At 36.8% G+C, this 23,248-nt stretch overlaps 1 protein-coding gene and 1 non-coding gene across 3 annotated transcripts; both read left to right on the top strand.

Moving 5' to 3' along the window:
- The first annotated feature begins 7,643 nt into the window (after window positions 1–7,643).
- LOC112720711 (uncharacterized) lies at window positions 7,644–10,534 on the top strand. Of its 2 annotated transcripts, none has more exons than XM_025771755.3 (3): window positions 7,644–7,924; window positions 8,217–8,278; window positions 10,131–10,534. In XM_025771755.3, exons 1-3 carry the CDS (start codon window positions 7,725–7,727, stop codon window positions 10,169–10,171), a joined length of 303 nt encoding a protein of 100 aa, XP_025627540.1. In that variant the 5' UTR covers window positions 7,644–7,724; the 3' UTR covers window positions 10,172–10,534. The 2 variants fall into 2 exon arrangements, with proteins under 2 accessions (XP_025627540.1, XP_025627541.1); XM_025771756.3 differs by lacking the exon at window positions 10,131–10,534 and adding an exon at window positions 9,574–10,116.
- An 11,295-nt stretch (window positions 10,535–21,829) lies between these two features.
- LOC112725661 (small nucleolar RNA R71) lies at window positions 21,830–21,938 on the top strand. Its single transcript, XR_003164754.1, has one exon. It is a non-coding gene; the product is annotated as a small nucleolar RNA R71 (small nucleolar RNA).
- The last annotated feature ends 1,310 nt before the right edge of the window (window positions 21,939–23,248 follow it).

Raw genomic sequence — 23,248 nt, 5'->3', positions numbered from 1 at the left:
GACGTGACTGGCTAGGGCTTGCGCGTCTGGGGTGTTAGTGATTTTGAATCCACGCGTACGCGTCCCTGACGCGTGCACGTGGGTGGACAGAAAGGAGCGTCAATGCGTATGCGTCGTTGACGCTTACGCGCGATGGGAGATAGTGCAAGGCAACGCGTACGCATGAGATACGCATACGCGTGGGATGGAGTTGTGCCAAAGGCACAGTTCCAGCACTACTTTGGCACAAGTCTGTGGAAAATGTATGGGGGTTGTGTTGGCACATCGATGTGTACGCGTGCCTGCCCCCTCCCCCCTTTTTTTCTTCAGAAAATACTAAAATAGAGCTTAAAATTCTCCTAACACTATCTACAACTCAAAACCAACCAAAATGCAAATTAACAACAAATCTTTTAGTTTTCGAAAAATTTTCAAATACCACACTAACAAAACTTGCACTTCAAGCGAAATAAAAGGTGCAATTCAAACAAACTAACAACCAAAGCATTAAAACAAGAATACTCAAAGAAGAAAAACTACCTACCATGGCAACTCAAATCACTCATTAATTATATCTACAAGAGAATGGAAAGAGGTTACCATGGTGGGTGTCTCCCACCTAGCACTTTTAGTTTACGTCCTTAAGTTGGACTTATGGAGAGCTCTTTGTCAAGGTGGTTTATGCTTGTACTCATCCTTGAATCTCCAAGGATGCTTGCTTCTCAAACGGTTGTCAGAATTTCCAACCGTCTTCACCAAGCTTGGGTGCAGTTCTTCCCAAGATATGAGCTCCCAAAATTGCTTTTCATATTGTGATTTGGGGTCGTATATCTTATTTTCACACCCATCTTCTAATTGATCATCGTGATTCCAATTGGGTGGTAAGCACGCCGAATTCTCATTTGAGCCCCAAAACATTCTTCTAGACCCAAATAATCTAGCTCTACACCAACCCTTGCTATTAAGCCTTGAACATGTAACCATCATGAACTTTGATTTACAATGCCAACCAATAACCATCTCCCTTTTGCTCTTAAAGCCACAAAGAGCTCTAAGTTGCCTATCTGTCTCAAGCAAACCATATTCAAGTGGAATCATAAAGCTTAGTGATACGAGATTACCCACTTGAATGAAAGAATGGATGGTGATGGCTTGGGGAAAGGTATTTCCAATGGCTTTACAAGCTCCACTCTTTTGTGTTCTTCTTTGGTGACTTCCACCTCTTGACAACTTCTTCCAACTTCTCCTTGCTCGTTAACTTCTTCCAACTCCTCCTCATCATCAACCAAATCAAATTTGAGAGGTTGTGGTAAAGTCTATTTCATCATCAACTTCGCATCCATTAGAAGAATCTTCAACAAGGTCACCAATATCACTTGGTGTAGAGTTGTCCTCAATGATGGAACTTAACATTTGCTCAACTTTATGTCCAATAGGAGAGGATTCAATTATAGATAAGAATTCATCAATGATCGAATCCATCTCTTGATCAACCCCTTCAAAGTCTCCTACTATGATATGCCTTGGCGGTTGTACACTCTCCTCAATATCAATAAGCTTCTTGGAGGGAGGTGCTTGAGATTTCCATGGTGGTTCCGCATCTCTTAAGTCTTCAACACTTCTTCCTCTTCTTCAACAATCATAGCTTCCTCCAATTATTCCAATACAAAATCTAATCCCTTATTTTCCACCGGATTTTTCAATCTTTCCTTCATGCTACACTCTTCATTTGATTCTCCACATGTAGCTGCAGAAGTACTTTGAGTGCATGAGAATTGGGAGACCGAAGAGTTTACCACTTTGGTCAAGGTGGCCGTGAATTCTAGTACCTCCCTTTTCATCTCTTCTTGCCTTTGAAGGAATAGAGTGAGAGAATCATCCATTAGGGTTTGGGGTGGATAGGAGGGTGTATGGTAGAATAGGCTTGTGAGTATGGTGGTTGAGGGCTATGTTGAGGGTGAGGCTCATAGGCGTATGCTTGTTGATAGTCACATGGAGGTCTACCATAGCCATTGGATTGATATGCATTAGGAGTGAAATTATACCTATAAGAGACCGGAGGAGGTTGTTGCCAAGAAGGTTGTCTATGAGCTTGAGGCTCCTCCCACCTTTGATTGTTCCATCCTTGATACATATTATCATTGTAATCTCCACTTCCTACAACATAGTTGTAACCACACCCATAGCCAAAAGGGTGAGAATTCATAATAGCAGAGACAAAAACAAAAAGTACAAAAACAAGGAGATAAAATCTAAATACTAACTCAAACAAGCAAACCAATAATAGAGCAAGTTATTCACAATATTAACATATGTACAATAACCAATAACAAGGCACACATTTCCAATGTCCCCGGCAACGGCGCCATTTTGATGTGAGAAATTTTGTCGGTATAGAATTTCACAATAAATTTTTGTTGCAAGTATAGTTCTAAACCAACAAATAATCCTTAATAAAAAATATGTTTGTCACAAGTACAAACCCCAATAAAAATAACTGAAGTGTTTAAACCTCGGGTCGTCTCTCAAGAAATTGCAGGGAAGTGTTCTTGTTATTGGTTATGGGAAAGTATATTTTGGGATTTTGAATAAGGGACAAGAAATGTAAATAGCAAAAGAAATAAACTAATAACTAAGAAAGCTCTTAGCAAGGGATGAGAACTAGAAGTCCTATCCTTGTTATCATCATCAATTGTGACAAGAATTGTCCATTGCTCCACTTAGTTAACCTCTAACTATGAAGGAAAGTCAAGTGGATATAATCAACTTGAATCAACAAGTCCTAGTCAAATCCTAAGGAAAGACTAGCTTTAGTGGCATTCTAGTCAACTAGCAACTTCCAATTATCAATCAACAAAAGAGTTTGATAACTTAAGAATCTCCAATTACTCAACTCAAGCCAAGAAGAGAAAAATCTACTCTAACATCCTTCCAAGCATTTCATCAAACACTTGGAATGCATAAAAGGAAAGCATGGCAAATTGACAACAAGAGTATTAAATCTACAACTACCCAATTATGAAGAAACAATAACAATAATTCAATTAAACAACAAGGGAACATAAAACATAAATTGCATAAAAGGAAATCCAAATCCAACAATAGTGTATCAATATAAGAGAGACATAAAAAGGGAAATTGACAAGGAAACTAAGAGAACAAGGATGTAACAACAAGAAATTGAAAGGAAAACAAAATGAAAACATGAAATCAAACATAAATCTAAGAAGAATTAACCTAATCCTAACCTAATTCTAGAGAGAAGAGGGAGCTTCTCTCTCTAGAAAACTAACTAAAGGCTCATCATCATTCATCCAAGTGCTCCCCCTTGTCCAATCTTCAATTCTGCATGAAATAGTCTCTGGGATCAGTTGGATTTGGACCTGGAAAGCTCAGAAATTGCCCCCAGCGTTTTCACTTTAATGAGGTCACGTGCGAGCTGCAACGCGTCCGCATGGGTCACGCGTACGCGTCGATTAGCATTTTTACTTCCCATGTGTACGCATCATATCACACGTACGCATCGCCATACGAATTCATATCCACGCGTGCGCGTGTGTTACGCGTGCGCGTCGATGTATGCTCTCCAAATTCTTGATTTTCCATGAATTCTCCACTTTTCATGCTTTTCTCTTCACTCCTTTTATCCATTCCTAGCCTTTTCAACCTGAATTCACTAACAAACACATCAAGGCATCTAGTGGAATCAAAGGTGAATTAAAACTAGCAAATTAAAGGCCTAAAAAGCATGTTTTCACACTTAAGCACAAATTAAGGGAGAATTACAAAACCATGCTATTTCATTGAATAAATGTGAGAAAAGTTGATAAAATTCCCTAAATTAAGCACAAGATAAACCCTCAAAATGGGGTTTATCAATATGAAAGATAAGTACATAATCGGAAAATCCCAAAAGTAGATGAGTCTTCAGCATGCTCAGCAAGATGCTTCGCGTCCTGCATCTGAAAAATAACAAATATATGTATGGAATGAGAACCAGAAGTTCTCAGTATGGTAACAATGCCCAATAGATAAGATATAAGACTCCGGGAAGCCGAAGGTAATCCTAAACTTCTACAACCTAGATCAGAGCCTAGAGTTTTCATTAACTAGAAAAATGGTAATTCTACCAGAGAATTCTAATCTATCTCTTCAATTTCAGTTCTCTACAAACCTCCTAATCGCTAGTTTAGAACAACCCTCAGCATCACCTCTACCAGCATAAGGGATCGCTCAAAGTAGACACATACAAGGCATACAAGTAATGCACAATTAAGAAAATAGATAAGACATTTAAGTCCTGTAGCATATAGATATAGATAAACAATTAGGCAAGCCAAAACACAAAGTGCATAGTCAAATAAATCATACAAATGCACATGATGTGTAACACCCTACCATACAAAGCCTTACGCTTAAATTGTAAAGCAGAGGTGGTGAGGTATTACGACCTCTAAAATAAAAGATAATATATAAATATAGTTGAAAAAAATTATAGCTAGGGGCCTTGAAAAATAAGTTAAACAAAAGCATAACAGAAAATCATATCACTCACGTCCGGGTAAGCGTATAAGGATAAAAAATCGAAAGGAAAAGAGTAATATACATATAAGGATTAGAGTTCCAAAGATATAATTATCAAACTCTAGACTCAACCCTGCGAAGCAAAGGCCGGCCAAAGTATCCATACATACATACATACATATATATATATATATATATATATATATATATATATATATATATATATATACATCTTAAAAGTATCCCAAAAGACAAGATAAATACACTTGTTTCTCCAAGTCAATCTCTAGAAGGGACAAATTACAAGTTATATATATAGGAGAACAAAACTACATATATACAATATAAACACAAAAGTAAAGGCCCAAAAGATAGTTCTTCGCTTGCATGGAGGTTTTCCAGATGCTCAACGAGGTGCCTCTTGATCTGCATCTGAAAAACAACAATATATGTATGGAATAAGAACCGCGGGTGCTCATCATGGTAAAGGTTCCTACATAGATAATATATAAGGTCCCGGAAAAGTCAGAGGCAATCCTATAAGTTTGATGACCCAAATCAAACTTAAAGTCCATACTAAACCAAAAATTTCGGTAATCTATTTAAGAGATTCTAATTCTAATCTAACTCTACATCTTCTGTTTCCTTCAAACCTCTTAAGCATCGAGTGGAATAGCCCTCATCACGCCTCCACCATATGAGGGTCTCTCAGATACATACACATACAAAATAGACAAAGAAAACACATATATAGATAGCAGTTACAACAAATAGATCAGATAGTAGTTAAACACAGATAAACAATTAGGCAAACCCTAACTTGGAGACTCAAACCCTAACCCGAACAAGTGAAGCAGCGTCACTGCATCTACCAAGGCAGGTATGTTTCAATAAGAATCATTTTCAATATTAATTTTATTATCAATTTCATTATTAATTTCTTTATCAATTTCATTAACAATCTCCCCGTCAATCTCATCTCAATTCATATTCAATTATAATTAAACTCATTTATTATCATCCTTCATCATAATCATTTACCATTCATCATCACATTATTCCTCATCATACACCATCTTCAAAATTTTTTCATCTCTTATCAATTCACCAACACATTTTATTAAATCTCATTTCTAACTCCTCTATCCTTAATTACATTGGTTTTAGACTCTTATTAGGGATTATAAAGGTTTAGAAGGCTCGAGGATGGTTGAGAGCTTAAAATTTCACTTTTTAGAAAAACAGGGGTTGTCACGTACGCATGCACATGTTCGCATATGCATGAGTATAAATTTTCAAAACTCACGTACACGGACCACCTTCGCGTATGCGGAAGGTTTGGGCAGTAGGGCTTGCTCGCGTACACATGACTTGCACGTATGCATGGATGCTGGCAGAGACCAACTCCTGCGTATGCATGATGAGTTTCACATACGCATGGCCTATGAGAGTGTGAAAAAGCTGATATGCTATAAAAACCAGTTTTTCAGCCTAAATTTCAATCCTTCATATCTTTTTTCACAAAATTTATTTTTCAATCATTCTTGAACCGTTGGAAAGATCAATAAATAAATTTTCATAAAAATCTAGTTTTGTAAAATTTTTAACTTTGAGGACCGAGTTACGGTCCGCCAAAGTTGGCCGAAAATTGGTTTTTAACCAAAAATAGAATTTACCAACTTTTTCAAAAGTTCACAAATCAAAATAGTTTTAACTCAACAAAATGACCCCAAACCACTTCAATCCACACATTCACAGTCAACCAAACTCAAACCTACTCCATTCACACATTTCAACTCAAAATTCATCTATTTCACACCTCAAGTCCTCAATTCCACTATTCTAACAATCATTACCTAATTTCCTCAATCCAAATTCCAATCTTTACCATTTCAATCTCAAGCATCCACATACATTTCAATTACCAACTTATCAAATCTTACCTTTTCTGGCCTCCGTACCAAATTCATGGCCTCCGGCCCAACATCCAGCAATTCAATACATAACTCATAAATATATAATCATCATCCAAATAATCAATTTCCACAACACATCAACTATGCATAATTACACAATCCTCATCCAATCATCAATTGCAACAACACATCATCTACACATATCAATTCTGACTAAATACACAATTCAAACTTAATCTTAGGAGCATCTAGCTTAGAGTTTCATACTACATTATACGATATTTAAATAAAACTTAAACCATACCTCTTGGAAGTCAAAATCAAGCCTTTTACTTGTGAATTTCCACCAAGCCTTAGTTTCAAACCTCATTAATGATCAATTATAGTGCTTTTAATATCACTCTATACTATTTTCACATAATATACACAATTCTCAATATACTAGGATTTCATAAAATACCATAAACACAAGGAATTGATTCTTAAAATTTGTCTACTAGAATATATGATGAAACCCAGCTAGAGCTCATTCTAGAGTACCCCTAAACCATCAAAATCACAAGATTTCTCAATACCCAAAGCTCAGACTCGAATTTAACACATGCTGCGAAAATAGGGTAAGAGAATTCAAAATTCTTACCAATCTTTTTAGATAAAATTGTACAGGATGAGATGAGCTTCGCGTGGCCGTAAACAGTGTGGCAATCAGAACTCTGGAGAGAAAGTCATGATGGTTTGAATGGTCATCCAACAAAATAGATGTAATTACATAATTATATAAAACGCTTTACATTATTAGCACATCAAAATTAAACTCTTATTTGAATTAGGGTGATGACTGCAAACTGTTTGGGTTCCGGTGAAAAGAGAATGTAAGTGAAAATTTTAAATTAAGTTAGGTTAGAGAAAAGGATAATTTGAGAATTTTGAATTATATTGTTTAAATTCTATTTTTTATAGTTGTAATTTTAATTTTAAAATGAATTAATTTAAATGCACTGATATATAATTACATCCGTCATTTTAAATGACTATTTACATAATTAATATAAAAAATAATTATTTTTACCGTAACATTATATAATTAAATACACATATAAAAATATTTTATATTAAAAATTAATAGTATATTAAAATTAAATTCTTTCAAAATATTTGTAACTAAAAATAATAGTTTATTCAGTATTTTATTCAAAAAATGAAGGAAGAGAATAAAAGACACTCCCTGTTTGTGTTTGTTGGGTGCAGTTGTCGTTGAATTCAACTAATTTTCTGCGAAGGACGAAGAAGCTCGTGCTCTCGTTTATGGCGGCTTCGCCAGCGCTCACCACGAACCCCGACGATGCTGCCAACGCCACCTCCACTCCAGCGACCGCGTTACCTTCGTCGTCGAAGACAGGAACCCTAGCGGTTCCCGCGAATCGTGCGGAGACGCCTTCGCCCAAATTCCAACGCGGCCAAAACAAGCCAAAGTGCAAGCAATGCGGCAATGTCGCTCGTTCTAGGTCATTTCAGTTCTCTTTCCACCATTTTCTTTATTCGAACTTAAATACGTTCTTTCCATGAAAATATGATATGATAATATATCTAATTTTAGTCCTCCTGCAAACAAAAGGGGCAAGGGACCGAACAAATAAATAAATAAATAAAGTAGAAAAAAAGAAGAAAATTCAAAGGTAATATGATATAGTACTTGCAAAATCACCTGTAAATTATAATAAGATTTTATGCCTAAATTTGTGTCTATTCCATTGTCACCTCTATGGTTGTTTATTCTTGGTGTTTCCTGTGCTGCAGGTGTCCCTATGAATCATGCAAGAGTTGCTGTTTTAGGAACCAAAATCCTTGTCATATTCATGGTGCGTTATCTTTCTAGTATGCTCTCTCTGAAAATGATCTATTTGAAATGAACCTCTTGCTTTTCTGCAACACTACTACATAACTCCATATTCGGGTTTTAGGGTAAAAGAAGAAAGAAAAAAGAAAAAAGAAAAAAATGAAACATCTCGTTTTTGCGCTTTGATTTATAACTTTAATATTAAATTTTGTGTCTATGATTATATAGTGAGTTCAAACTATGCTTATGAGATTTGCTATGAATTTTATTTTATCTTATGAGATTTTTTTGGTTGAACGGGAAGGAAGAAAACAGGTTTGCCTCACAAAGTAGTTACTATAGTTTTGATCATATAAACAGTATTTAAGACTTCTACTTTTGTACCATTTGTTTGAATTATCTTCCCGAAGGTTTATCGCTTCTTGGGCTTTAGATATTCTTATCCGTTCAGGTTTTGGTTAGGAGAAACTTAAGACTTACGAGAGTAGTATTGAGGGATATTAGTGAGATGGCATGAAATTGTTATTGCTTATATTACATGCTTTTGTTGTTCTGTTTTTGGTATTGTTTCGTGTCTCCTGATCTTGATGTTGAACTGCTTAAGCTGTAGTACAAGTTCAATGAATTCATTGAATTGGCACTGGTAGTATTGGCTTTTTTTAGTAAGGGTGTATTTCGGACTGGTGTTCAGCACTTCTATCAAACATTCAAGTCCATAGGTTTAATTTGTGACTTAAAATAGCCCAGCTGTGGATTTACTAAATTTTCATCATTTTAAACAGTTTTGACCCTCAGGAAGATAGTTCTTAGATATATGCAGATAATTTCCCATCTACATCAAAGATATGTAAGTTTTGACCCTCAGCCTCAGTGGCCATATAAGATGGAAATTTGTCATTGATATGTAAAGGATATGCTCATTGCTCCATGTAGAATTATGACTTGAAAAACCATCAATATTTGGTGGGAGACTTTGACACCTTTTGCTAGTGGTCTAGTATTCTAGAAAGTTGAATTCCTGCTGGGTATGATAAGCTACACTTCTATTCATGGGGAAAACACTTGATAAGAAGAATTGCAGCGATTCAATTATTTCAGAAAATTGGGGTAGATGTTTTCATTCTGATATGAAAAAAGGTTTGATTTTCGGTTTCCTTCAGAGTAATGCTTGTAATGCCATATTTCAGTACCATATCTATTGTCATAACTGTGAACCACAGCTTGAATAGAGGCCATACTGGCTGCTATAGTCATCATAAATCAAACTCTCTGTTTTGCCCACCCTTAAATTAAAACAAATGTTTCTGGCTTTTCTAGGAAGGTTTTGGATCACCTGATCCATCACCCAGAGAGTGAATTTAGGGTCTCTCAGCCTCCATTCCTTAGACGAAACACATCCTACATTGCAGAATGTGGATTTTTTTATAGTGACAGCCTCTGTTTTTGGCCTTTCCTCAGGTAATTCATCCTTATTTTAGTCTTTCCTGATTCCCACCCGTTTCACACACTCTGCAGTGTTTGCTCACTTAGCTCATCAAGTTTTAGTGTTTTACACAGCTTTACCTCTCCAGCCGTTGGCCCCTTTTTACAGTCTTGAACACTTTGATTGCTCTGTCATTTAAGCTGTGACTTCTTTGTATTAAGTATTAAGAAATATTGATCTATGTATCTTCAAGTTTGAGTTTTTGACCTTTTTTTACAACATTTAAAATGAATTTGCTATACTAGTGTAGTGGCTGGTTTGTGCTGCCAGCTGGGGACAATGCATCATTTGTATTGTATCTGCTATACTAGTGTATTTGGAAACAAAGCCTATAGGTACAAACCCTGATCCTTATTAAAACAATTTTACTTCTGTAATTGTATGGAGATAGATTTCATCGAATTGTGGCTTGGAAGGGGACTTGAATGTTGAAATAAACAACTGGTAAAATGTAGCTCCAAATTGATGGTTTGTGATCATCAGGGAAGTGGATTTACAACCTCAAGTGAATTTTACTTGCAATATCAAGAGCTTTAATCCTAGAGTGCTTATCTAGGGATTTGTTCAATTACCAACCCTACCCTGAATTGAGTAATTATAATATCATTAGAAGCACTTTTAAAATGTTTATTTTTCTATAAATTGATTAAGGACTTATATTTGAATATATTTGGGGTCCAGTTGCAAACACACATATAAGAGTCTCCATCGTACTTAAACTTGAATTATAATAGGAATGTTCTGCGGTAAATGGTAATATAAATGACGAGGACGTCTATTTTGATCTGGCCTAGCTCATACTAGCATGTTTAGCTTATATTTCTAAACTTAATGTAATGGATTTTTATTTCTTCTTTATTTGTTTGTTAAATCTAGGATAACTTCTAATTAGCAACCATAAAAAAAAAAAAAAAAAATCTAATTAGCGTCATCATAAACATTACTTTATTCTATTTGTTTAGGTGAAATAAGAAAATGCAACAAAGTATATATGCAATTTGTTCATGAATCTTGGCAGGATTGAGAAGATCAGCTTTCTATAAACATATCTTAATATTTGCCATTATAAAAATTTTGATAGAATTACGACTGGTAACAGGTTTGGGCTATTTTACAAGAGAAAAGGTAAGTAGCAGTTTTAGCTTGGTCTAGCTGGCTGATTGGATAGTTAAACTCTACTCCTAACTACCTATAAATAGTTGGGTTGTAGTTAGCTTTGTTTCTATGCTTTTCTGTTTGTTAATTCAGTTAGAATCGGAGAGAACTCTCTCCCGAAGTTGGTAGTTCCAACTGTGTAGAACATTCTAGGGAGTGCGAATTGTAGTCTCTGTGCAGTAATAAAATCCTAACCTTCTGCTAGTCCATGATTCTATCAAATGGTATCAAAAGCTCGAGAATCTTGGTGCTGAATGGTTCAATCGTGATCGAGGAAAAGGGAGGCACGATTTGATACAAGTGAGTCATGAATGGAGATGTTTCGATCGATGCAAAAGATGTTGCAGCGATTTGATTCTAGGATGGATTCGTTCGAAAATCACGCTCCTAATTGGAACGATCATGGTTCACCAGGATTGCACCATGCCTCAGGTTCGTTATTGGGAAATCAAAGTGCGTCGGAGCAATGGTGGAAGCTAGAGCTTTCGATCTTTCGCGGTGGTTTGGATCGAACTAATGGAGCAATTCTTCTTGCTTCGCGCAGTGCTGGTGGAGGAATGGCTCACTTTTGCCACATTCGCGATGGGAGGGAGGGAGTTCACATGGTTCTGGTGGTGGGAGGCAACTGCGCCGGTGCTTCAATGGCGGCACTTTCAGCCTGAGCAACTACAGAGTCCATATCAAATGCTGCTGAAACTGAAGCAGATGAACTCGGTTAGGGATTATGTCACCCAAATTTATGCTTCATGCTCGGCCTCTTCGCGGAATCGTGTTGGAATTGTTGATTGACATGACCATGAACAGACTGAAGCCTGAAGTGTGTGAAAAATGCAAATTATTTCTGTGGATAAACTAATGGAGTTGGCACAGAAAGTAGAAAATCGAAACATTGCCTTGCGTGGTGTATTAGGGCGCAGTGGGAGTAAGGTACCTACTACCAATTTCATCGCTTCCAACTTCATTGCAAACAAAGCTATGCACCCTGCTACTGCGTCCATTTCTGATGCAAACAAGGGTACATATGCAGGGCCAGATCCATAGATCCATTAAAGAGGCGTAGGTTGAGGCATATTTGCAATGAGTATAGGGGGAAGCATGCAAAGGGGGAATGCTTCCTCTGCAATGAACCTTACACCCGCAGATCATGTCTACAAAAGCAAGGAGTTCAAGCGGTTGATTATGGAATGAAACTATGAGGCTGATTGGTTATGATATGAGGTTGTTCCAGAAATACGCGAATAGGAGCAATTGGAACTCAAATTCATGAGCTTGAGTGGCCATCATAGGTCCATTAAGGCTTGGAGGGAGGTGAACAGCCGCCGTGTCCGCATCTTGATAGAATGTGTAGCCTCGGACAACTTCGCGACACCAGAGATTGTCATAGAACTGGGTTTAAAGGTTGATAGCACCCATAAGTTCCAAGTCAGGGTAGTTGACAGCAGAGATTCGGGAGGACAAGGAAGATGCTTAGATGTAACCCTCAATTTTAAGGAGTTGTCAATCAAGGAAAATTTCTTCATCTTCCCAACTGACGAAGCGGAGTTTGTCTTGGGGTTCACTTTGCTAGATAAGCTGGGGACATCATAGCAAACTTCAGAAAATCCTGCCGTCAATTTTAGATTGAGAGCAACATGGTTATTTGCAGGGAGATCCAGACCTATGCTATTTCAGCATGCACCTTCAATCTGTAGTTCTGTCCATTCAAGAAGGGGGAGAAGCATTTATAGTATAGCTGTGGCCTATGAGTTTACAGGCTACCACTATATCTCAGGTTGCGGAAGTGATACAAATGGTTTTAGATTCTAATGCTAAGGTTTTTCAAACCTTACCAAGATTGTCATCACACCGTCACCATGATCATGCGATTCCTTTGAAGGAAGGAGCCTTAATCCTGAACATAAGGCCCTACTGTTACCTTCATCATCAGAAATCAGTGATTGAACAAATGGTTAGAGATATGCTGGCTTTAGGGATACTTTGTCCGAGCTCTAGTCCATATGCTAGCTTGATCCTATTGGTGAAGAAAAAGGATGGTAGCTAGAGGTTCTGTATTGATTATAGGGCATTAAATGGTATTACAGTCCTACTAGATGAATTGGTGAGGGTTGTAGTTTTCTCTAAGCTAGATTTAAAATCTGGATGCCACCAGATTCGGATGCGAGACTCAGACATCCACAAGACTGCCTTACAGGCTCGTGAGGCCATTACGAGTTTTTAGTCATGCCATTTGGCTTGACCAACGCTCCTAGTTCTTTCCAAGCCTTGATGAACGACATTCTTAAACCCTTACTCCAGATATTCATCTTGGTCATCTTTGATGACATTCTCATCTACAACCATGACTTGGCGAGCCATGCTTGACGAAGCATAAATGTCAGTCTAAAAAATTCTAAGGCTTTTAAACTCGAACATTGTAAGTATAGCCTAAACCGACATGTGATCTCCAATTAAAGTTTAGAAAAGTGTCACAAGAATCAAATCAATTACTGAGAGTAGGATCTTGGATCGTGCTTCCTAGGACTTGCCATTGAATGTACATCGTTGATTAGGAAATTGGGGGGTTTTGAATTGCCTAAAAAAAAAAAGTAAAGTACCTAAAATCTAAAAGTAATAAACAATTAACAATTAAATTGAAACAACTAGAAATATCAACCAAGTAATTGACTATCTAACAAGCATGCAATAAGATGATGGCAATAAAAATGGCATATAACTAAGAAATATGAAATTAAGCTAAAAGAATTAAGGGATTAAAGTCAACAAAAAGGGATGACAATCAATCAATCCAAAAAGCTTTGGCTAGGGATGAGAACTAGATTTTCTATCCTCATTATCATCCTCGATTGTGATGATAATTGTGTATTACTCTTACTTAGTTATCCTCTAACAATTGAAGAAAAGTCAAGTGAGAACAATTGATTCTAGTCCACAATTTCTAATCAAATCCTAATGAAAGATTAGCTTTAGTGGAATTTAAGCCAACTAGCTATCTTCAATTACCAATCAATATTAGATTTTAACAATTCAAGGGTCTCCAATTGCTCAACCCCAAAGCCAAGAATAAAAATCTACTTCATATTCATAAATTGCATTTTCATAAATACTTGGTGGGCATTAATCAGAAACATCATAAGCTTAGCACTATTGGGGGAGGATTTGCAACTATTGTTGATAATTGGTAGTGGGTAGATTTAATTTTGGGTTAATTTCTCAATTTTATGATGTTTCTTATTAATGCCCACCAAGTGTATGTGAAAATGCAATTTATGAATATGGAGTAAATTTCTATTTTTGGCTTTGGGGTTGAGCTATTAGAGATGCTTGGATTGTAAAAATTTAATATTGATTGGTAATTGAAGGTTGTTAGTTGGCTTAAATTCCACTAAGGCTAATATTTCATTAGGATTTGATTAGTAATTGTGGACTAAAGTCAATTGTACTCACTTGACTTTCCTTCAGTTGTTAGAGGATAATTAAGTAAGAGTAATATACAATTCCCATCACAATTGAGGATGATAACGAGGATAGAAAATTTAGTTCTCACCTCTATCCAAGGCTTTTTGGATTAATTGATTGTGATCCTTTTTTGTTGACTTTAATCCCTTAGCTCTTTTAGCTTAATTTCATATTTCTTAGTTATATGCCTTTTTATTGCCATCATCTTATTGCATGCTTGTTAGATAGTCGATTACTTGGTTGATATTTCAAGTTGTTTCAATTTAATTGTTAATTGTTCATTACTTTTAGATTTTAGTCACTTTACTTTTTCCGGAAGCGATTCAAAATCCCCCAATTTTTCTAATAATGATGCGCATTCAAATGCAAGTTCTAAGGAGAACGACTTGGGATCCTACTTCGAGTAATTGATTCGATTCTTGTGACATTTTTCTAAACTTTGATTGGGGATCACTTGTCGGTTTAGGATATACTTGCAACGTTAAGTTTGAAAACCTTAGAATTTTCTAGACCGACATTTATAGGTCGCGTACGCGGCGCCCTTCCGCGTACGCGATATGGTCCAAAAAAGCATAGATGCGTATGCAGCAATATAGCCGCGTATGTAAGAAATAAGAAAATAAGAAAATTAGAAGATCTTACCATGGTGGGGTGTCTCCCACCTAATACTTTTCTTTAACATCCTTAAGTTGGACAGTCATAAAACTTAGTTTTCTTCTTTGGGAGGATCCTTCAAAAGAAAGATCTCCAACTCCTTGTTGCTTTTGGGCTTTACACCATGATAGAGCTTGAGTCGGTGACCGTTCACTTTGAGAAAGCTAGGGTTTGTGGGATGACTCACATGAATGACATCATAAGGCTCAACCTTCTCTACCGTGCATGGACCTCCCTATCTTGACTTTAACTTTTCAGGCATCAACCTCATTCTTGAATTGTATAGTAGCACTTGGTCACCAACTCTAAACTCCTTTCTCTTTAGATGCCGGTCATGCACCGCTTTGGCTTTCTCCTTATAGAGTCTTGAGTTCTCATACGCTTTTAACCTTAAACACTCCAGTTTTTCTAGCTGCAACTTTCTTTCAACTCTGACCTTTTCCAAACCCGAATTGCGCTATTTCACCGCCCAATATGCCTTGTTCTCAAATGTTCAATCAATCTCCACCGGGAGGTGACATGCTTTTCCGTAGATCAACAGGAATGGACTCATGCCCATTGTTGTTTTATAGGCTGCTTGCTAAGCTCACAAAGCATCTCCGAGTCTAGAACCACCCGTCCTTCCTATGAGAAAATGAGGCAATTTTTGGTTTTTAGTTCTTCTAGAGAGAGAAACTCTCAATTCTCTCTAGATTTTAGTGTTCTTTGATTGTCTTTTGCTTTAATTTCTGGATTGAATCTTGTTAATTTCAATTTTTATCACTTTAATTATAGTTCTTTAGCTTTCTTTTTGCTTAGATATTTTACTAGTAGTTTTCTTTTATCTTACTTTTTCTTTTATTTCTCAAGTTGTGAACCTTGTTAACTTTGAATTTTTATTAATGCATTGATGTTTTTATGCTTCAATAGCTTTATCTTAATTATTATTGTTGATAATTATTAGTGAGTAGTTTTAATTTCTATTTAATTTTGCAATTTATTTATGTCTTTAATTATTGCACATCAAGTGTTTGATTAATTGTTTTCACTAGTTATAGAGTAGTTTCTTACACTCTTGGCCTAGGCTAAGGGAATTAAACCTTCAGTCATTGGGTCTAATTGAATTGATGATTTTGGAACTTTTGTTAGCCAATTTGATGCTTATTGACACTAGTATGGTACTAAACTAATTAGTAGTTAGATTGAGACTTATGGGTTGATGTTGACTAAGCCTATTTGACATACTTTAATCATAGAAGTAAACTTAATGGGATGGATTGGTGCAGATTTTCTAACCACAGACTAACCGACAAGTGCACCGGGTCGTACCAAGAAATACCTTACGTGAGTAAGAGTCGATTCCACGAGAATTGATGGATTAAGCAACAATAGTGTTTGATAGGATTAGTTAGACAAACAGAAAATAATGTTGAGATGCAATATAAAAGACATTAAACGATATAAAGAATATTGAAAAAAGGCAAGTAAATACTTTGGGAAGAAAATATGGAGAAGATAGATAAGGCTTCAGAGTTATCTATTCTTTCGGATTAACTTTTCTTACTAACTATTTTAATTATGTAGAATTTAATTTATGGCAAACTATATGTGACTAGACCCTAATTCCTTAGACCTTCCTAGTCTCTTCTAAAATTCATTAACAGCCAATTCCTTGGTCAATTAATTCCAATTAGAGGGTGATGATCAAATTCCAGTTTGTATGCCACAAAAACTCTAATTACCCAAAAATAAAGGGATTATATGTCACGTATCCCCGTTAAATCCAGATAATTAAAATTTAGGAGAATATGTTTTCAAGCTGTTGTTCAAGTAAAGAGCTTTTCCAAGTTTTACAAGAACTCAAGTAGAAAGAGGGTCATACTTCCGTTCTACCCAAATTCATAAGATAAAGAGCGAAAACAATTCTTAAATTATAAATCCATACATGAATTAAAATAGAAAAAGTAATTAAATTAATCCATAGAAATAGACAGAGCTCCTAACCTTAACAATGGAGGATTAGTTGCTCATAATTGAGAGGGAAAATAAGGATTCACTGAGTTCCAATCTGATGGATCTGAATCCCCTTTAATAACTAATCCTAATAATTTAAAAATCAAAATTCTAAAATTAAAATTAAAATTAAAATTAAAATTAAAATTAAAATAATATCTTTTCCTATTTAAAAATCAATTTTGAATTTAAATTCGAATTAACAAGTCTTCAGCTGATGGGTGGGGGCCACTTGATTTGTCCATTCTGCAGCTTCTAATCTGTGTTTTCTGGGCTTCAAACTAGGTCAAAACAGCCCAGAAATCACCCCAGCGTCTTTCTGCGTTTTTTTTGCACGTTACGCATGTCACGCGTACGCGTCGGTCACGCGCACGCATCAATGGTCTTTTCCGCGAGTCACGCGTACGCGTCAGTCACGTGCATGCGTCGCTGAGCAAATCTTCAAATTACGCGTACGCGTCGCCATGGATATTTCCAAATCACACGCACGTGTCAGGCACGCGTAAGCGTCGCTCCTCGCTGCCATCTCCTTTGATTTTTGTGCTGCAGAAACTCCATCAAATGCAGCCGAATGCTACCTAAAATAAACAGTATTGCACAAAACTCAAAAAAGCATTCATAGTGGCTAAAATATAATTAATTCTTAATTAAACTCAACAAATTACATGCAAATTCACTAGGAAAAGATAGGAAAGATGTTCACGCATCACAACACCAAACTTAAACTGTTGCTTGTCCTCAAGCAACAAAAACTAATATAAGCTTAGGATGTGAATTTGCATGAGAATGAGAGTTCGATTAAGCCCATGTCTCTTCTTATAGTGGGGTTTACAACTGCAATCCTGAACAGTTTTGGCATCTCATTTTATCCTCTGAAGTTCAAAATGATTGGCATCCATAGGAACTCAGAATTCAGATAGTGTTATTGATTCTCCTAGTTTAGTATGTTGATTCTTGAACACAGCTACTTTATGAGTCTTGACCGTGACCTTAAGCATTTTGTTTTCCAATATTACCACCGGATACATAAATGCCATAGACACATAATTGGGTGAACCTTTTCAGATTGTGACTCAGTTTTGCTAGAGTCCCCAGTTAGAGGTGTCCAGAGTTCTTAAGCACACTCTTTTTGTTTTGAATCACGACTTTAACCGCTCAGTCTCAAGCTTTTCACTTGACACCTTCACGCCACAAGCACATGGTTAGGGACAGCTTGATTTAGCCGCTTAGGCCAGGATTTTATTCCTTTGGACCCTTCTATCCATTAATGCTCAAAGCTTTAGATCCTTTTTACCCTTTGCCTTAGATTCTTTATTTTATTTTATTTTATATTTTTTTCGCAAGCTTCGTAGTTTTCACTGCTTTTTCTTGCTTCAAGAATAAATTTTATGATTTTTCAGATTATCAATAACATTTCTCTTTTTTTCATCATTCTTTCAAGAGCCAACAATTTTAACATTCATAAACTTCACTATTAAAAATATGCACTGTTCATGTCATGCATTCAGAATCACAGAAAATACCACCATATTTAAGTAAATAAGACTATTCTTCAATATAGACCCACTTTCTCATGCAATATATCACTCTTGTATTTTTTGATTTGAATTTAAGCTCAGTGAGTAATACATGAGACATCTTTTCAGAATTAAAGCAATAGGAAGAACTAAACTAGTCCTAGGATTCTAACTAATAAAGGATCATGCAACAAACAAAGCAAAGTAGCAGAAAATCGGAACATAACATAGACAAAGAGGGGAGGAATAAAAAATGAAAGGAACTCAACCACCTTATTTATTCTAGCAGTCGTTTATTTTTTAGGTTGTGCTTCTCAGCGAAGATGATTCGCCTCCCTTTTGGTGCCATAGGAATAAACAGAAAACCCTTAAGCGAAGCGTCAACACCAAACTTAAAGGTTTGCTTGTCCTCAAGCAAAGAAGAACTGAAAATAAAAACAAATAGTAAGAGGAAAGAAGAATATAAGGATAAAAGAACAAGAGAGAATTAGGATTTTGGGGGTGAATGATTTGAAATCAAGCGCTTAGGTGATTTAATTGGGCGTTGCATGCGACGCATACGCGTAAGGCACGCGTACGCGTGGACCGCATGAATTTCAAGTGACGCGTACGTGTCAGGGACGCGTATGCGTTGATGGCCAGGATGGGAAAACGACGCGAGCGCGTTAGGGACGCGTCCGCGTGGTGGGGCTTGTGCATCCAGCATAGTTCCAGCCTCACACCAGCATAACTCTCTGGCCAAACACCTTTTACGCCGATTTCACTCATCCACGCGTGCGCGTGCTTGACGCGTACGCGTGGAATGCCAAAGTCGCAAATGACGCGCACGCTTCATGGACGCGTACGCGTGAGCCAATTTGTGTGCCAGGCACACTTCCTGCGCCACTCCCGCGCAACTCTCTGTTCACTTTTATTTTTTTTCACGCATACCCATATGACGCGTACGCGTCAGCGACGCTTGCGCGTCGTGTGCTCTCTTTTTTTTTTTTGAAATATAGCCTGAGGTGTTCGGTTCCTGTGATAAAATAGCTGCATGATCAGTAAAATAGTAAAATTCAGTAAAAATTAAATAAGAAAGAAAACTACTACTACGAAAAATAACCAAGGATATGAAATCATCGGGTTGCCTCCCAACAAGCGTTTCTTTAACGTCACTAGCTTGACGATCAGCTCCTCTAAGGAGGGGGATCATAGGGGCTCAGCTGTTCACCCTACTTTTAACTTCTTTCCTATGTCTTCATAAATTAGCTCAATATGCTCTAGAGAGAGGATTTTGTTTACTATATAAATCCATGCTGGAGTCTTAGTCAACACCACTTTCATTCCTGGGGAGAAACCTTCAGTGGGGATCTTTTTGTTTCTCCATCTCCTGTGTATTTTCTTCTTTTTGGGAACCTCTTCCTTGGTGGATGATGCATTTCCAACACCAAATTTAAGTTTGATGTCAAGAAGAATTTTACTGATTGTCACCAAAGGAGGTTTGAGTTGCAGACTCTGCTGTGTATCATCAGGGAGTTCTTAAAGGTTTGGATCAATAAGCTAAGCCTGCATGCACCTCTCTTCTTCACCTGTTGAATGTATATCTTTGAAGACATGAAAGACCAGTTGCTCATTATACACTCTAAGCACTAATTCACCCACTTCTACATCAATTAGAGCTCTTCCAGTGGCTAGGAATGATTTTCCTAGAATTATAGAGGCATTCTTATTCTCCCCTGTATCAAGAATTACAAAATCTGCTGGGAGGAAGAACTTTTTCACTTTGACCAAGATATTCTCCACTAATCCGTATGCAGGCTTCATAGATTTGTCTGCCATCTGTAATGCTATCTTTGTGGGTTGTGCCTCTTAGATCTGCAGCTTCTTCATCACAGATAAGGGCATTAAATTGATGCTTGCTCCCAAATCACATAACGCTTTCTCAAAGGTTGTGCTCCTAATGGTGCATGGAATTTGAAACCTCCCTGGATCTGGCATCTTCTTTGGTAAGTTATTCTGAATGATGGCACTGCATTCTTTAGTCAGGACCACTGTCTCATCTCCCATTAAAGACTTCTTTTTTGACAACAGCTCCTTCATGAACTTGTCATAGAGAGGCATTTGTTCCAAAACCTTAGCAAAATGAATATTTATTTGCAACTTTCTGAAGACTTCCAAGAACTTTGAAAACTGCTTGTCCTTGGTATCCTTTTGAAGTCTCTGAGGATATGACATTTTTGGTTTGTACTCAAGAGCCTTTGGCAATGTAGGATAAGTGTCAAGAGAGTATGGAAATGGGTTGTCCGCACACTTTGGAGGGGCGTGCTCTACTTCTTCCTTCTTCTCCTCTGGAGCTTCCTTTTCAACTAGCTCTTCATTGGCCTTGGTCTCAGAGCCAGATACTTTACCACTTCTCAATTGAATAACCTTGCAATCTTCTCTTGGGTTCACCACTGTATCCTCTTGAAATGTACTTGCAGACTTCTCAAGTATTTGCTTGCTCAGTTGGCCCACTAGCACCTCTAAGTTTCTAATGGAGGCTCTGGTTTCCTGCATAACTTGTGCTTCCGTACTTGATACTTGTTCACTTATTACGGTGATAGCCTTGCATTCCTCTCTTATATTTGGAATTGTGTTACCAGGAAGGTTATTAGTGGTCCGCTGATCAATTTCATTAACTTTGTGGCTAATTGACCCATTTGAATCTTCAGGTTCTTGATGGATGCTCTGGTTTTCTGTCTAAAACCTGTCAATATTGCTTCCAAATCATTGTTCTGCTGGAAACCGCCTTGAGAACTATTGTTGAAGTTCTGAGGTCTCTGAGGTTGATCTCTCCATCCAAAATTTGGGTGATTCCTTCACCCCTGATTGTATGTCTTAGAATATGGATCATTGTTGGGATTCCTAGGACCACTCCCCATGTAATTCACCTTTTCAAAAGAAGGTTGAGCATAATCATAATTATCATTTTTTCCAAAATTACCTGTTATGTCATAGGAGATTTCTTGTGGTGAATTTTGTGTGTTGATAGCTGAGACTTGCATGCCACTCATCTATTGAGTAAGTAGATTTATTTGCTGAGACATTAGCTTTTTCTGAACAAGAAGAGCATTAACAGCTTCTACTTCCAACACGCCTCTCTTCTGAGGGGTCTCAGAGTTCACAGGATTCCTGTTAGATGAGTATAAATATTGGTTGCTTGCAACCAATTCAATCAGCTCAATAGTCTCCTCTGGTGTCTTCTTCTTGTGCAGTGAACCGCCTGTAAAAGTGTCTAGGCTCATCTTGGACATCTCACCCAAACCTTCATAAAAGATATCAAGTTGGGTTCATTTAGAGAACATGTCCGGAGGGCATTGCCTAGTCAGTATCTTGTATCTCTCCCAAGCTTCATAAAGAGTTTCACCCTCCTTCTATCTGAAAGTCTGAACCTTCAACCTGAGCTTAGTCAGCTTCTTTGGTGGGAAAAATTTAGTGAGAAATTCTTTAACAACCTTTTTCCAAGTATTCAGACTCTCCTTTGGTTGGGAATCTAACCACAGCTTTGCTTTATCCCTCAGAGCAAACGGAAAAAGCATGAGTTTGTACACCTCTGGGTTCACTCTATTTGTCTTCACAGTATCACAAATCTACAGAAAATCGGATATAAACTGATTTGGATCTTCATGAGAAAGTCCATGATATTGGCAGTTTTGTTGCACCAGGGTGACCAATTGTGACTTCAACTCAAAGTTGTTTGCAGCTATAGGAGGCACCACAATGCTTTTTCCATAAAGATCCGCAGTAGGGGCAGAATAAGAGCCAAGCACTCTCATTTGTTGCTCATCCCCATTTGGATTTGCCACATTGGCATTAGCATTATTATAAGGATCCATAGTGGATTCTGCAGCCTTGTAAAGTCTTGCTTGTTGCAAACGCCGCCTGAAAGTTCTTTTAGGTTCAGGATCAAAGTCTAAAAGATGTTCTTTATCTCTGTTCCTGCGCATAAACAAACAGAAGACAAGAAAAGATGTGACTCTCTACGTCAGAGTGCAGAAAAGTCCCTGTGAGGTAACCTGTGTAAAATAATAAAACAAAACAACCAAAAAAATTAAAACTTTCGAATTTTTTTTAAAGTATAGATAAGTAAAATAAAACAAAATCACTAAGTGACACCAAACTTAATTTCAGAAATAAAAAAAAAGTATTAATGCTAATTATTTATTTATTTATATTTTTTTTGTTTTTTTTAATTAAATAAAAAAAAGATACGGTATAAAGGGGAGGGGGAAAGTAAACGAAAGAAAGTGTAACGAAAAAAAAGAAAAAAATGACGTAAAGTTATTTTTTTAAAGGAAAAAAAATAAAAAGAAGTAAAATAAAAAAAGGAAACAGGGAAACGAAAACAAAAGAACGGAAAAAAGAAAAAAAATAAATAGCGAAATCAAGAAAATTAATATTAATAAAATAAAAATTATCTAATCTAAAAAATCAAACAACGAATAGTTGTCAATCACAATCAATCCCCAGCAACGGCGCCAAAAACTTGGTGCGGATTTTTTAACCACAGACTAACCGGCAAGTACACCGGGTCTTACCAAGTAATACCTAACGTGAGTAAGGGTCGATCCCACGAGAATTGATGGATTAAGCAACAATAGTGTTTCATAGGATTAGTTAGACAAATAGAAAATAGTGTTGAGATGCAATATAAAAGACATTAAACGATATAAAGAATATTGAAAAAGGCAAGTAAATACTTTGGGAAGAAAATATG

Source organism: Arachis hypogaea, chromosome 11 (assembly GCF_003086295.3).
Source record: "Arachis hypogaea cultivar Tifrunner chromosome 11, arahy.Tifrunner.gnm2.J5K5, whole genome shotgun sequence".
Classification (NCBI taxonomy): Eukaryota; Viridiplantae; Streptophyta; class Magnoliopsida; order Fabales; family Fabaceae; genus Arachis; species Arachis hypogaea.
Note: the sequence above shows the minus strand (reverse complement) of the source record. Positions and strands in the feature narration are given on the sequence as shown.

What these genes read in the sequence shown, in the direction of transcription:
- LOC112720711 (XM_025771755.3), top strand. Translation starts at nt 7,725, where the DNA reads ATGGCGGCTTCGCCAGCGCTCACCACGAACCCCGACGATGCTGCCAAC. An exon ending in GGCAATGTCGCTCGTTCTAG is followed by an intron (nt 7,925 to 8,216) that starts GTCATTTCAGTT and finishes CCTGTGCTGCAG; the next exon opens with GTGTCCCTATGAATCATGCA. An exon ending in AAATCCTTGTCATATTCATG is followed by an intron (nt 8,279 to 10,130) that starts GTGCGTTATCTT and finishes GTATGGAGATAG; the next exon opens with ATTTCATCGAATTGTGGCTT.